The 14,604-nt window shown below is 50.2% G+C and overlaps 3 protein-coding genes across 3 annotated transcripts; 2 read left to right on the top strand and 1 right to left on the bottom strand.

The window, feature by feature from the left end:
• Positions 1-1,798: 1,798 nt before the first annotated feature.
• Positions 1,799-6,217, top strand: EPUS_03990 (uncharacterized protein; the record flags this gene model as incomplete). Its single annotated transcript, XM_007806853.1, has 1 exon — positions 1,799-6,217. One exon carries the CDS (start codon positions 1,799-1,801, stop codon positions 6,215-6,217), a length of 4,419 nt encoding a protein of 1,472 aa, XP_007805044.1.
• An 848-nt stretch (positions 6,218-7,065) lies between these two features.
• Positions 7,066-11,924, bottom strand: EPUS_03989 (uncharacterized protein; the record flags this gene model as incomplete). The annotated part of the gene is made up of 5 exons (XM_007806852.1): positions 7,066-8,117; positions 8,220-9,621; positions 10,407-10,970; positions 11,019-11,085; positions 11,206-11,924. The coding sequence occupies 5 exons, from the start codon at positions 11,922-11,924 to the stop codon at positions 7,066-7,068; spliced, it is 3,804 nt and encodes a 1,267-aa protein (XP_007805043.1).
• A 1,158-nt stretch (positions 11,925-13,082) lies between these two features.
• On the top strand, positions 13,083-13,508 carry EPUS_03988 (uncharacterized protein; the record flags this gene model as incomplete). Its single annotated transcript, XM_007806851.1, has 1 exon — positions 13,083-13,508. The coding sequence occupies one exon, from the start codon at positions 13,083-13,085 to the stop codon at positions 13,506-13,508; it is 426 nt and encodes a 141-aa protein (XP_007805042.1).
• Between the last annotated feature and the right edge of the window lie 1,096 nt (positions 13,509-14,604).

Here is a 14,604-nt window from a genome sequence, read left to right as displayed (position 1 = left end):
CTATAACCGTAGGATCAAGCGCAGAGAGGCGCTTAATATCCATAGCTCGAGATCTGCTTGTTCGAAGCTCTGAATGGCGAGAAATGAAGCGAGATACATAGTTCTTGCCCAGGGGCCGCGAATCGCCTCGATTTCGCAGGATTTCGTACACAAAAGAGCGAATTCTAGGGTAATTTGGGCATAGATTCTGCCGCTGTAGATCTCGAATCCACTGAATTAGAGTTTTTTCTTCTTCTAAAGATAGGCGTTGAGTCCTGCGATTGGCTTGCGTACGTGGGTTGCGACCTCTGCGTCGGTAAGCCACAGTCGTTTTTGAAACCCTGTATTTGGCAGCTACCTTGCGAATTGACTTCTCAGCACCTACATCTAGGTCATTTAACGCCTGCTGAATCAATTGCTCTTGGTTTGAGGCCATTTGGACGTAAATTGGTGGAGTAATAAGCGTTAGAAATTTGAGAGTGGTTTTTTGTGGGTGACCCGAAATTGGCCCGCTTTGTGGGGTGGCCCGCTTTGTGGTGTTGGGCGTTAGCCAAAAAAGAAGTGGCTCATGGTCCATGGGAACCTTCAAAAACGACGTAAAAGGTTTCCCAGAAATGAGGGCTGTGTTGAATTCAAATGTCATCGATACTCAGCCACTCTATTTAGTTGAAAGCTAGCTATTTACTAGCTATACTCCGTACTCCGTACTACTAGATAGCCTATTGCCCCTCTGAGTCAGAGGGACATTTTAGTCATTCAGCCAGACGGCCAATTCAAATTTCAGACTGACGGGTCATTAAATTGCAGCGGCGATGCACTGCTTACGCAGCTCACAGAGCTTATGAATTCAAGGATAAATCTCTTATTAAGAACTAAATGAATCAAGTGAAACATACAACAGTAACGTCAGAAGCAAGAAATCCCCCTTCCTCTCCCTACTCCCAGACCGAATCAAAACGTACAAGAGCAGCGGTAGACACATCCCTCTCCTTGATTTAGAGCTAAATCCAAGGCCAATTCAGGGCCACATCCAAGGCCGAATCCAGCGCTGAATCAAACGTACAAGAAGTAGCATGATGCCCAGAATTCTCCGAATAGTGAAATATTGATAACTGATTTAGAGATGGCCCTTCTTCTGTGAAGATAACTACAGCTCTAACTAGACCGTCAGCGGAGTTGGAAGTTTAATTGGCGGTTTGGCCTTAATAGTCCGCCCTAGGCGAAGATCTCTTAGATAGTCATCTGGCAAGCTATCAGGCTTTTCTTTTTTAACATTACCAAACCCATGACCACCAGCGCCACTTGACATGACCATCTCTCACGCACATCCAAGAAGAAAGGTATCACATGCAGACTCGCGAAAAGCACCGAAAGCTGTTAAACCTTATTCCGTATGAATGGCATCGCATTTTGCCTCAGATTTCTAATCTCGTGGTCGAGCATTCTGACCGTCTGGCGAGGACTGGGGTATACTGGCGGAGCCTGATAAGCTCCCTCTGAAGTTGGTGTGCTGGGACATAGCTGACCGTTGCCTGGTTTGGACAAGGTGTGATAGTTCCCTTTCCAGCTTTGAGGAATCATGTCTGCTTTATTGACAGCTGCTTTATTCCTCTACTTCTTTGCTTCTTCGATTACAGGGACTCTTGTTCCTCTCTGTAAAGACCTCCCATCACAGCATGCCTGACTTCGGCTTGTTCGGAAGGCTGACAGACTTTAGGATCTGCCCACCAGTTCTCAAGAGGTAGGATTGAGCCGAAGCCGACAAGCACTATATCCTGATTCTCTCTCAACTAGTGGATATTCGTTGAAGGGACACTGTATGTCTAAGAAACATGCTTCTCCACATCAGCCAGCTTCTGAGCCAACAAGCGGTTACGGACCAGCAAGTACCCTTTCAGCATCACACCTCGGTACCACCAGCACATCGCAAACAAGCTCGCGTCGTCGCACAGGGCAGAGTTGGCCTTATTTGGTGAACCACATGAAATCAGAGAACATCGATTTTAGTCAGCTCTTTACGCTTAGTCAAGATTACGATGATTCGCCGCAAACTGCAAAACAGTGGCTGACAAGCTTCAAGGATTTACGCCCGGGAAGCAACGTCTCACTCAAGCTGGTGGCTGTTAGGGTCATTGATACAGCTGAAGATAATGGTACAAGCCCGACCTATCCTTCAATGCTTCCGGTCCTGTCCAAGTGGGTGAGAATGTGGTTTGATAGGGCCCATACGGCACGACTACAGAAGCGAAAAATCCCGACCAAAAAAGCCCAGAGGACCTTTGTGCCTGAAGATGACGACTTTGACTGGATTTGTGCTTATACAACAGACTACTTGAAGCTCGATCATCAAGGACTGGCTGAAGAAGATATTGTGGTCCTTATCGAGTCTATTCTGTATGTTTGCTCCAAAAGTGGCGCTGCAGTCGACTTTGATCGCCTTCTTAAGCTATTAGTGTCCGTCTACTCTAGATACGGCTGCCCAGCTTCCGTTTTTGGAAAGTCGTTGTACCTTTTATGCGGCATTCGAGGTTCCTTTGCAGAGCTGCCTGCGCATTTCAGCGAGTGTCTTGATCTCATATTGTCTAGCCCTCAAGGCCCGGCTGCTGTCGGAGTGTTACACGGCTTTTTGCATGCAGATACTAGTAAGCTCGACAATTCCGAACTTAGCACCACGACCAATGCTGCAAGGGGAGTTATACAGATCTTTCAACAAGTTATACGAAGCGAGTCGACGGCAGCGGTATCGACTGGCAAGCTACTATCTTCGTTGTTGTCAGCGACTAGGCTGCAAAGTGGAAGAGTGAATGAAGCTCTTTTATCGCTTTGTGTCACTCTTGTCGAGCAGAAACCCTCCATCGTAGAGGGTCCCAACGAGCAATTCGCGATATTCATGGAGATTGTTGATGCTGCATATGGTGCGGTTAAGATTCGGAAGCAAGCCACCGAGGAGGGTTCGGCCAGCTCGGTGCGTTCATCTAGAGAGATGAAGCTGGAGGGAAACGGCACTCCTACCACCATTAGAGACATGGTGGATTCTGTTCTAGAACGAATACTGCGATCCTCAGTTGGCTTCAAGCGGTCGCTTGTTTTCAATCACTTTCTAGCATATGCAGGGCAACAGTCGCCCGAGATGTCCTTGCGCGTCTTGGGCTACGCAGGCAAGGATATTTTGAAAGAGCAAGATCATGAGCACTGGAGGAAGGACACTCTACAAATGATTAAAATGATTCAGAGTTCTACCGTCTCGATCAATGTTCGGCTTACCGCTATCGACATCGTGGAAAACGCTCTTTGGTCTCCTGAACTGACCTGTTCCAACCGAGATGAAGACCATATTGGTAGCGCCGAAGGAACAACGACCATTGATCTCGTACAAGAATTGTTGACGATGATCAAAACCGAAACCAACCCGCGGATTCTGCAAGCAGTGGTCGATACAGCCATCCGAGCAGTCATGACGTATGACGCCAGGCATTTCACGGAGCAGACGTGTAGTGATCTCGCAGAAGTAATATTCCGAGAACCGGCATCCATAGAAGTGGCACAGTGTGCTGAAATCGGCGCTCGAGGATTAGTTTCAATCTTCATGCGTTCCCTGAACACAGTCCATGTGGGTCGGACGGATGTTGCCTATCGGAAACTGAACGAGATCGCAAACTCTTTTGGAGTCCCCACAGAAGCGAGGCTCGCCGCTATGAGATTGCTGTTTCGAATTCGGTGTGACTCAACAGGCCGGATCTACATTTCGGAAACCTCCGACAGTGAGAATCTGGCAGCTGCCCTTTGCAGAACAGATGAGTCAGCTGCCAAATTTCCACAAGCCTCTGATAGCTCTGAAGAGCACGGCAGTTCGAGGAGTAGTGGTTCAGCGACGCGACGACCGAAACCGACTCCACCGTTGTGGATATATCCAGGAGTTCCGGCTTTGCCGCACGTACCGGACCGCCAGTCCAGCGAGTTTGTCGTTGCACCTGGATCTGAGATCGACGTGGGCTCAGAAAGACGGAAGCCGATGGAGCTTGAACTTAGCATTTGGCTTGAGTCTATCATTACCTGCCTGCAGAAAGATTCAGATTGGGAGACGTATAGCTACATCATCGTCCACACCGGAGCCCAGCTTTCCAACGTGACTCTCTTCGAGGGCACGATCCGGCAGATACAGTTCTTGAGAAGCGTCTTCTACGAGCAAGTGCGGACTACTTCGTTCCATGAACCGCCCACAGCAACAGGACTCAAGAAGGGTGACGTTGCTCTTTGCATTTTCAATGCTATGACACCTTTGATCGCGTACAAAGCCCACTTTAGCAGAAATGAATGCGATGCGCTTGTAAGAGCGTTTGTGGCGGGAGTTGGCTCATTCGAAGGCACTTCTCGTGGATGCATTCACTCCTTGTCGATCTGTTGTTTCGAGATCCCTGCGTCCGTAACGAAGAATCTGTCCAGTATTCTTCACAAGATTCAGACGAATGCAACACAGTCACACCTTTCCATGCACTTTCTAGAGTTCTTCGCTGGTCTCGCACGGCTGCCGGAAGTTCATACCAACTTACATGGAGACGATATTCGGCACATCTTTGGCATCTGCATTGCTTACATCAAGAGTATGCGAGACCGTCGAGCACAAACCCCTGTTTCCGCTGGTGCGAAGGCGGAAGCCACTGCTACAAGGCTGAGCGGAGTCACTGTTCCGCCTTTCAGGGCCAAGATTCTTTCTGCCATCGAGTTACCGCAGTATGTATCAGCTCTGGCGTATCAGACGATGATATTCTGGTTTTTATCCCTGAAGCTCTCAGAACGAGCCAAACACGTGCCTTGGATCATCAAGTCCTTGATCGCTGTGGACAACGATGGTAATGAGCAGATGGAGAAGCAGAGCGAAGTCTTTATCGACATGATGCAACGCACAGCATTTTCAGATCTGGGAGAAACGCTTCCTCGTCCTGACTTTGCGAGAGAATCTGACGGCTCTGTCACGGTCACGTCATGGCTGGTGGGTCTGAGCATCGTCACGATTGAGACAGCTGGTTCGACAGGGCTTTCGCAGATAACCAAACGCCAGGCGTCAGGCACAACTCACAGTATATACCAACAGTCTACTGCTGAGCCGCCACCGCATCATGCACCGCTCATCACTGATATTCGGCCCGAGACTACACTTCCAACGGCAATGCTGCCTCAACATATTTTACTTCAGCTGGTGACAACTTGCGCTCCTACCAGCCTTGCTTCACAACCTCTTCCACTGCCAGACGCCGATTACGTCCAGCGAGCGTTAAAAGCATTCGATCTCAACCCAACTGTGGACAGCAACAAGGCCGGCGTCATATATATTGGACCAGGCCAAAGCCAGGAATCAGAGATACTTGCGAATACCCAAGGCTCTGCGGATTTCGACCAATTCCTCCATGGGCTGGGCACAAAGATGAGATTGGACAGCGCCAAATTCAATACTCAAGGATTGAGGAGTGACACAGACGGCGAGTATGCTTACGCTTGGCGCGATCGAGTGACAGAGATAGTCTATCATGTACCCACAATGATGCCTACCAGCCTCGAAGATGACCCGCAGTGCACCAATAAGAAAATGCACATCGGCAATGACCACGTCAACATCATCTTCAACCGATCTGGCAAAGTCTTTGAATTCAACACGTTTAGCTCGCAGTTCAACTATATCAACATCGTCGTTACACCCGCATCAAGGATAGCTGACATGGGAGAATCCTTTCCGGCATCTACCAATACAACTACAGTAAACGCCTCTTCCTCATCTACAAACCCCAACAACAAACACCCTCAATTCTACACAGTGCACACCCTGACCGCTCCTGGTTTCCCGTGCATCTCACCCTGCTCCGACCCCAAAGTCATCTCCTCCGCCAACCTCGCCGGCTTCGTTCGCCTTGTCGCCCTGAACGCCTGCGTCTTCTCCCTCGCCTGGCGCGACCGCGATTCCCCAAGCTCCGACCACATGTCCTCCTGGCGCAACCGTCTACAGGAAATCCGCAGCCTCCGCGATCGTGTGACGCGCGAAGCTGCCACCGCTGCTCCAGAGCCCAAGAGGGGCGTGGCGCTGTACGCAGGGTATGGGAAGGCGGGGCCGGGAGGGAGGCCGAGTCTGTATCCTGAGGGGAGAGGAGAGTTGACCGGCGAGGGCAGGCGGCAGGGGAGGAAGGCTGGCGGCGGTGAGGAGAAAATGGCGGACCTGTATGATTTTTCCAGATGGGCTCTGCAGTGAACCGCCAAAAGAAAAAATTGAAGCATGCATAAGCGCTGGGTGTGGGGAGGCTTTCTGTACGTTTTTTCTGTCTTTTCTCACAGCAAACATTCTTTTGTACGTAACCCCCTTTTTTTTCTTTCTTCCCGGTCAAACAAAATGAGTCATGACAGCGCCATGAAAATTGCAGGCGTGGGAAGCGAGGTCCAAGGAATGCAACCGAAGGGAAAGGGAAGGGGGCCGGCTTCAGGATAGGCCAAAGGGGGGGGGGACGTACATATGAACAGATAGCTTGAGCAATCAACAAAAGTGGCTTTCGATCCGACTTACTATGCTTTTCCGCAGCAGGAGAAGAACGGAATGAAGAATCAGGTACGACCCGTGGGCTTGGTGGTGGGGAGGGGGGTTCAGTTCAATCAATCTCTCCACTTCGACGCCGCCGGCGCTTCTTCAGCACGTATATGCATCTTACGCATGCGGTGATGGAAAGCCGCTTCTCTAGATCTCTCTCTCTCTCTCGCTGATAACTTGCTCTTGATGTTGCGGAATAGTGCGCTGCAGCACGGTACGGTAGCCCACCGGATGTACCCGACTCGTTGTGATATGCATAAATCATACCTGGAGGTTAGAGTGGTTGGACCCTGACCTGCCTGACGCTGACGGGGGATGCCAGCTCTCCCGAGCTAAAAGTATTTACATAGAAGAGAGGGTGCCAGTTGGGGGGAATTAAACGGCTCGATGCTCTATGAGCTCTGCTTTTTATGGTTTCACACTTTTAAAGCAGTTCCTACCAACTACCTCCCTTTGCGCAACTTGATCGATAATCTCATCATATTAATTTATCAAAACGAAATGTCATGCATAGACTACTACCGTGAAGTCCCACCACCGCTACCCGAAGCAGCCACCCCATGATCGTCACCATCATTGGCCTCGTCATCCAACACCACGACTTTCCTGCTCAGCAGAGCCCTCAACTCGGGACTGATGACCTGTTCCTTCTCCGCACCAGCGCCAGCACCTTTAGCATCATTTCCTGTCGTGACCGCAGAATCGGTCCTGTTACTGCCACCCAACGATGCAGGCGGCGCCGTCACCTCTGTGCTAGGATTTTGACCCTTCCCCTCGATGACCCTCCTCTGCCTCGTGCTAGATCCAGTCCCACCCGGGCCCGGGAAATGCGACTTGCGATCCACCGCCTCGACCGTCTTCTCGAACCTTCTGAACAATCCCTCGGCCCTAACAAGCGTGCTGGGCAGGTCAATCGTCCCACTCAACTCATTCACGTACTTCAACACTTCGTCAAAATGCTTCAGATGGCCCATGATAACGTCGCGGTGTTTTTCCAATATCGCCACCGCGATGAACAGGTGGAACTGCGAAGACAGGTAATCCGTCCACAGACCCTCCCATAGACGGAGGATATCGACCCATTCGAACTCGCGCTTATACCATACCAGTAACATGCGAAAGAAGAAGAAGAAATTGGTGGAATCGGCGGATTGGAGGTGGAGGTAGAGCTTCGGGTCGAGGAGTTGGACGAGCTGATCTAGCGTGGTGAGTTGGGTGCGCATGCCGGATTGGTCGCGGACGAAATTGCGAGACATGCGGCGCATGAAGCCGACGAAGGCCCAAAAGGCGATCGCATCGTCTTGCATTACGGCGTAGATGGGGGCAAGGAGGTCGGACATTCCTTGAACATAGCCCAGATTCTGGGGGTGCGGGTTGCTGACGTTGGTTCGAGAGGATGTAGACGGCTTATCGTATTCGAGATAGGTTAGGAGCATGTCTTTGAGTTGTTCGAGATGGACGTTCGTGCCATTACCGCCGGAGACGTAGAATGGGGAGGAAGGATCAGGGTGCGGGATGTCTTCACCGGCGAAGAGGGGAATGTGACGGTCGGTGCGATGGACATCTTTCTCTATTGCGCGGATTCCAAGGTCAGCAAGAAATCAGGTGCTGTTCGTCAGAGCAGAAAGGACTGGTATGGGGGTCATAGGAGATTGTCGTGGTATGGTCTTACCGATACGGCCTTTCTGCTCCTTCCACCACTCCTCTTCTTCACGTTCGGCGTCACCTTCGATCATTCTCTCCCACCAAGCTCCCTTCAGTCGGATGAACTCATCCCTTTTTGAGTTGAGGAGAGATGCCCTCTCTTCTCTGTCACTAGACCAGTCATAAACCCCCAGAAGGAACAGCCAAGCCTCTTTTCGCACTCCGTCCTCTGGGTCTAGACCGCCATGGAAGATGCGCTCCTTGACCTCACCAACCGTGACCTGTAGCTTGCCGGTTTTGGCATTAAAGAACGAAGTCCATTCCTTCATCCCAACAGCTTTCCGCTTCTGATCTCCACCCAAGGACATACGGCCTGCTTCCATATCAAGAATCTCAAACTCCCCTACGCTGCTCTCTTCCATCTCAAGAACATCTCTGGCAGTCCATATCCTTTGGTTTTTCTCCCGCTCGCTCTGTTCAGCGATCCCCATTGCCCATCTGGCCAGATACAGCCTAGCACTATCGAACTCATCTTGCAGTGTTTGTACCTCGGGATTATGAAGCAGGCGCCTTACTTGAGGTGGTAACTTGGGATTATCTGCAATATCTTGTGCAGTACGGCGGGTGAATGTTGTCACCTTTGACAACTGTTCAAGAATTTTCCACCTCGTCTCCTTCAGTGCCTTGGTTAACGGATCCATTCCTGGTCCGGACTGGTTCGATGCGGGCCTTCTCTGCTCGGGGGTTTTCTGCTCTTTAGTCTCTGGCCTCTGCAGTTCGGCAGACGTCCGAGGTTGGCCAAACCCAATGCTGTCCTCCTCTGAAGGATCAACGAGATAGACGCCGGGATCCGCAGCACTTCGCACAACCTTGACATATCGTTTGAGCCATCTCAGGACTTCATCACCACCCCAGAAGAGACCATCTTCCCCGAAGGGGTCAAAGGAGTCCCTGGCCCGCTTCTTCTTCTGCAAGATCGTGCTCTCGCACTCTGCATCGTGGAAGAAGAGAGCAGGGAGGCTCGAGCCGGAGCGTGTGTTGATGACGACACTGCCGTACCACCAGCCCATGCTCGGTGGGCGTATTAGAAGAGAATATATGTTGGACAGGGCAAGCGCGAAGGCATAGGTGCCGATGCTGGACTCATCTGAGATGGTAGCTGTAGGCAGTGGATGAACAAGGTATGTCTGTTTAGGGGGTGACTCGTTGTCGCTCATGTCAACTTTCACATAGGAGTTGAGGTCATCCTGCGCAAGGGATCGTTCTGGTACCCAAGCGAGAAGGTAAGAAGATGAGGAAACCGTCCTGGATCCAGATGCGCTAGGTCGGCTGGGAGACGTGTCGACTGGCTCTTGCGTAGGCTTCTGTTGAATCAGTGCAATGAAGCCAGGAATATTGTCTTTGGCGGAAGGTGTGGGATGGACATAGACCTGATCGAATTGTCAGTATTGACCATGCTAATAGTCTGGAGGCCGAAATTTGCCATGCCTTGCTCTTGGAGTAGAGCAGCTTCACGCCTCTCTCGGATCTAGAATGCGCGATTGTGTTGTAGTCTCCCTCCTCGTCATCGCTCAAGTCATAGAAAGAGGCAGAAGGCGACGGTGGGTCGCCCGAGGCTGTCTGAACGTTTGAGGCAGTCATCTAGGGCACGGAAGTGTTATATATAGGTTAATGTGAACGCATTCGAAAGTTGATGCTGCATATTCCCAGTCACTGGAGTCTGGCTGCGTCACTGTCTTAAAGGAATCATACACGAAAGCAAGCCAGGCCACAGCGTTCCAGATGATCCAGATGACGCGGGGAAGAGGGGGGCAACGCGCCCTCGGCCCTAAGGTTGCACAGCCGGCTACGAGTACAGGACGTGCACAGGACTTGCACAGTAATGCATAAGTTCCCCTTCCATACACAGTCCCTTCAAGAAGCATCTTAAAATATATGGAGCGCACCCGGGTGATGCTGTATGTACGAAGGATTGCGAACAAGATGCTTACGTCTTCAATGCTCTGTTGAGCTTCCTAAGATCCGCGTGAACGCCCAGCACCATCTTCATTGAGCCACCTCTGCACCAGGGCTGCAACTGAATAGGCGACAGCAACTTGCCATGCAACACTCCTTTCTTGAGCACTGCACCACAATCCTCAGTCGTGCCCTTCCGCCCTTCATCCTACAGGACCACTCTATTCTCTGGCATGAACAGAGCCTTCAGCTTCCTGACCTTAGAGTCTTCCATAAAGTGTTCGAGCTCAACGTCTTTTGGAACGAATACCTTGCCAGAATACGCTTCGTGCTTCAGAAATGGACACTGCACATGATCTTGTGCCATGTAATGGCAGAGATGGGCATGCAAGAATACAGCTGCTTTTCGGTTGCCCTGAATGTTCAGCTGTGGCCTTTTCTCGTTTGGTATGCCACCGTCAACTTCGGTTTCAAAATCTGCAGAGCAGAACCATCCAGACGTGTCTAGCCAAAATACAGCCTTATCTCCTTCTGCTTGCAGTCTTTTGACCACTTTCCATGTTGAGAGACGCAGCTCCCCAGCGAATGGGCTGACCACAAATATCGGTGTAGTTGCTGGTGCAGAATTGTACACAAATCCGTCCGCATTTGAAGAATAATCGTGAAGAGCTGCAGGATGAAGGGGATATGCTGCTCTTCGAATTGCCTGGATGAAATTGACGTAATTGTCTTGAAATTGCCGCCGTAACTCCTGCACTGTCTTTCCATATCCACTTGTATGCTTTCGGAACGACACTTCATCTGACTCCCCTAAGACGAGTACCTAGACCACGTTAGCCGTTGCTGGGAATAAATCAACTTTCTGCCATACCATGGCATCTGGAATGTATGAACGGAAATTCCAAGATCTGGCAAATGATGACGAACCGGGCAGACCACTTTTGACAAGCAGTCAGCCATCGGTAAATCTTGGAGACCTGGGGCAAAACCTTCGAAAAAATGCGTCCTTGATATTGGCAAGCTGTGCTGCGGCGCCTATACATGGAGATGTAACACACATATGATTCAGCATGATACTGACATGATCGACCCCAAACAGATCCCCGACCAGGTCTTGCCAGCCCTGCAAGACATTTCGACTGCTATTGATGTTTTGAGCTCGAAGGGTGTGAGGGACATCTGTTACTATTTCGAGAGTCTTCTGAGGAAGCATGAATGAGTTTTGGGATTGGTTGTCGTTGAGATCTCTACCCCTTTGGTTTTGGATCTTGTCCTTCTCCAAGTACTGCCTAGAGTACCCTGAGTACTTTGGGTACCGAGTGAGATCTTCGGTTGGTGCTGACGTTGCATCAGGTGCCGTTGCTGGCTGAGTGGTCATCTGCCTTTCCTGCGGAGAGACTAATGTCCCTCCATTGTTCAACCATATGCCTGTGAACTGCATCCCAGCATATTCTTCGCCATCAACTCTGGGACTTATGATGCGGATAACGTGTTCTTTTGACGGCTCCAAATTGCCGGTGGCGATGGCCACCAATCCTTTACCAGTTTGGTTGAAGTATTGGTACTCGCTATTATCAATGCGGGACAGAAGAGAGACTGGGGAAGCTGGTCTTGTCTTTGCGGAGATCGGGAGGTGATTTAGGTGGCTGGCTTGAGATATGTCCCTTGTGTTGAGTGTAGTTTCCTGCCCGTTGTTGAGAAGATCGCTGTTGTGAAGCAACAGATATACTGATGAACAGTTGTGCACCACAAATTCCAGGTAAGCCCCTGCATCCATGTTAGAAGGCTGATAAATGAGCCGGGCCCATTCCCTTACCTGGAAAGTGACTCTCCCTTCGAAGTCGATTAGAGGTGTACGCCCACCTGCCTACATACTGATGCCATCAGCTGAGAAAGTTTCTAAGAAGCTCTTCCACCACTCACGTGGATGTGCTGATTATTGGCTGGTAAGAACTGCAAGCCATCGAGCATAGGAGACAGTCGCAAATTCTTCGCCAGCAGGTTCTTTTTTTGTTTAATGATTTCGAAATCTTGCTGAATCCTGCTTCTCCACCAGCAGACTAGGGCAACCAGAACGAACAGTACAAAGCAGCATCTGGCTCGGGTGCAGCGAAGTCTTTGGCTTGATACGAGTGGATTAGGAATGCATCTCCAGGACTTGCCCCCGCTATCCTGATCAGGAGATGACTCGCTCGAGAAATTGGAAGTATGTTTCTTGACAGTAGGCGGCGGTGACAGGGGAGCATGAGCAGGATATGAATGGACATGGACAGGCTCTGGCAACTGATGGCCAACATTCAAATCGTCAATCAATGTAGTCGTGAACCGGGTAGCCATGGGCATAATAAAACAAGGTATACCCAGATCCAGATCCGAAATTGGGGAAGTGTGATCAATAGTAATCTAGGAAGAACTTCTTTGTGTGAGAGGCATCAATATACCAAGCATGGACATCTTTGTTAATGTTAATGGGATATATTGAGCCCAGTGATGAGGCAGGAACACTCCATAGTTCACAAGCGTACAGTGTCAGGCGTTGCTGTATTCCATACTCTCTCAAGGCCACAAGCATCACATCACCATTGCACCCAGTGTGATTCTAAAATGAAGGATGAAGCACATTGTGAATGGAACAGGCAATGTAATACAGCCGACTTCCTTAGACCTGCTCAAAGAATGGCTGATGGGAATTGGTGTACCACAACCCCAATCGAAAACATTGATCATACTTTCCTTTCCTTTCCTCCTTCCTACATACGGCAGCACATCTGCCAACCAACAAAACAACCCGACAGGGTACTTCTCCATCAATTCTTCAGTCCCTACTGTTCTTAGTTGAGCTTTTGCTATTTGGGTCTCGGTGTGCAGGCCCATCATCACTCAGCTTGCAGGTCGCCACCAATACCTTTATCCAGTTCTACCTTGCCATGCTAAGATGACTTCCGCTATTATCAACCCAACTATACAGGCCGCGGCTCTAGCCGGCCTCTCCAATCTTTTAGCCCAGGCCATCCAAGCGTATCGTACCGACCAGCCGCTCTCCTTGGATTACAGGACATTGCTACAGTTTGTTGTCTTCTCCCTGATTGCCACGCCGCCCAACGTCCTATGGCAAGAATATCTAGAAGAAAATTACCCAGGGGACCAGATCGACGAGAAGGGTATCAAAAGGCTTCACAAGCACAACACCGCCGTCAAGTTTGTGTTGGATCAAACCGTAGGGGCCATCGTGAACAGCCTTCTCTTTGTTGTGGGCATTGGCGCCCTAAAGGGAAAAGATTCTTCAACAATTTGGGATGATTGTCAACGAGTAGGTTATCCATGCTGTGCTCATTACGATTTAAAAATTGTTGGTCCCTAACACCAGGTGCGCTAGGATGTCTGGCCTTTGTTAGCTGCTGGCTGGAGACTTTGGCCGTTGGTGTCTCTCTTGTGCTTCACAGTTGTGCCGCTCAAACACCGAGTGTTAGTTGGCAGCACAATTGGCGTCTTCTGGGGTGTTTTTCTGAGCCTGTTTGCCGCACCATGAGGCTTCAGCACAACGTCTTGTTCGAATAGATATCTTCCTTACAGCAGCATTCACCCTTGCCCATCCCAACTGCTCGCCACCAACAATTGGGAAACGATTGGGAACAATTGGGAATTTTTGATACATGCCGGAAGGTGCCGAGGGTGGTCGGCATGCGATGCTCATCCGATTGGCTATGTCATTCGCAATTTGTCCCTAGCATTCCGGATGTTCTCCGCTTAGTGGTTGAAGGGACCAACAAACCTACGTAGTAGACAATCCCTTGCAATAGACCACGCGTGGAGCAGTGACCTCAATGCTCATCATTCGACTAGACCCCGGCAGGTACGGAGTACGAGCTACCCACATGCAAATCAGCGTTAGATGAAGAAGCTTAAGAAAAGCGCCTTCCTAGGATTTGCCGGATCTGAGCGCTTGGCTACTGCATCCGGTGATAGATCAAACCATGGTCAAGCGAAAATACACGATTAGCTACGTGTACGATGCTGTGTCAGTTGCTATGAGCTCACAGTAACCACCGCTCCAGGCAAACCAGCTGCTTGCGTTGGTACACGTCCCCTTCCTCAAGGCATTCCTGTGCTTCCGCTTGAGTATGATCACCTAAGAGATGCCACGAAGGAGGGCTACTGGTGGTGAGTCAGAAACCCCCCAAATGTCGAAGACCAATAGCAATGTGGCCGCTGATCAATTCCCTTCATCTTAAATGTTCAACAGCTGCTCGGCGCGTGGCTTTTTAGTCATTTATTACCAAACTGTGTTCTGAATCCTAAAGCTCTTACCACAGTAAATGTCCTTCGGTTCCGATAGACCATTCTGGATCTGTGTTGAAATCTGCTGGTGTCCTTTTTCGACACCAAGTTGCTCCCGAAGATGGCTTTCGTAACCCTGGAGAAGCAGGTTGAAGTATAGACCTGGTAGGTACCCGTAC

Source organism: Endocarpon pusillum (genome assembly GCF_000464535.1).
Source record: "Endocarpon pusillum Z07020 unplaced genomic scaffold scaffold6331, whole genome shotgun sequence".
Lineage (NCBI taxonomy): Eukaryota > Fungi > Ascomycota > Eurotiomycetes > Verrucariales > Verrucariaceae > Endocarpon > Endocarpon pusillum.
Note: the sequence above shows the minus strand (reverse complement) of the source record. Positions and strands in the feature narration are given on the sequence as shown.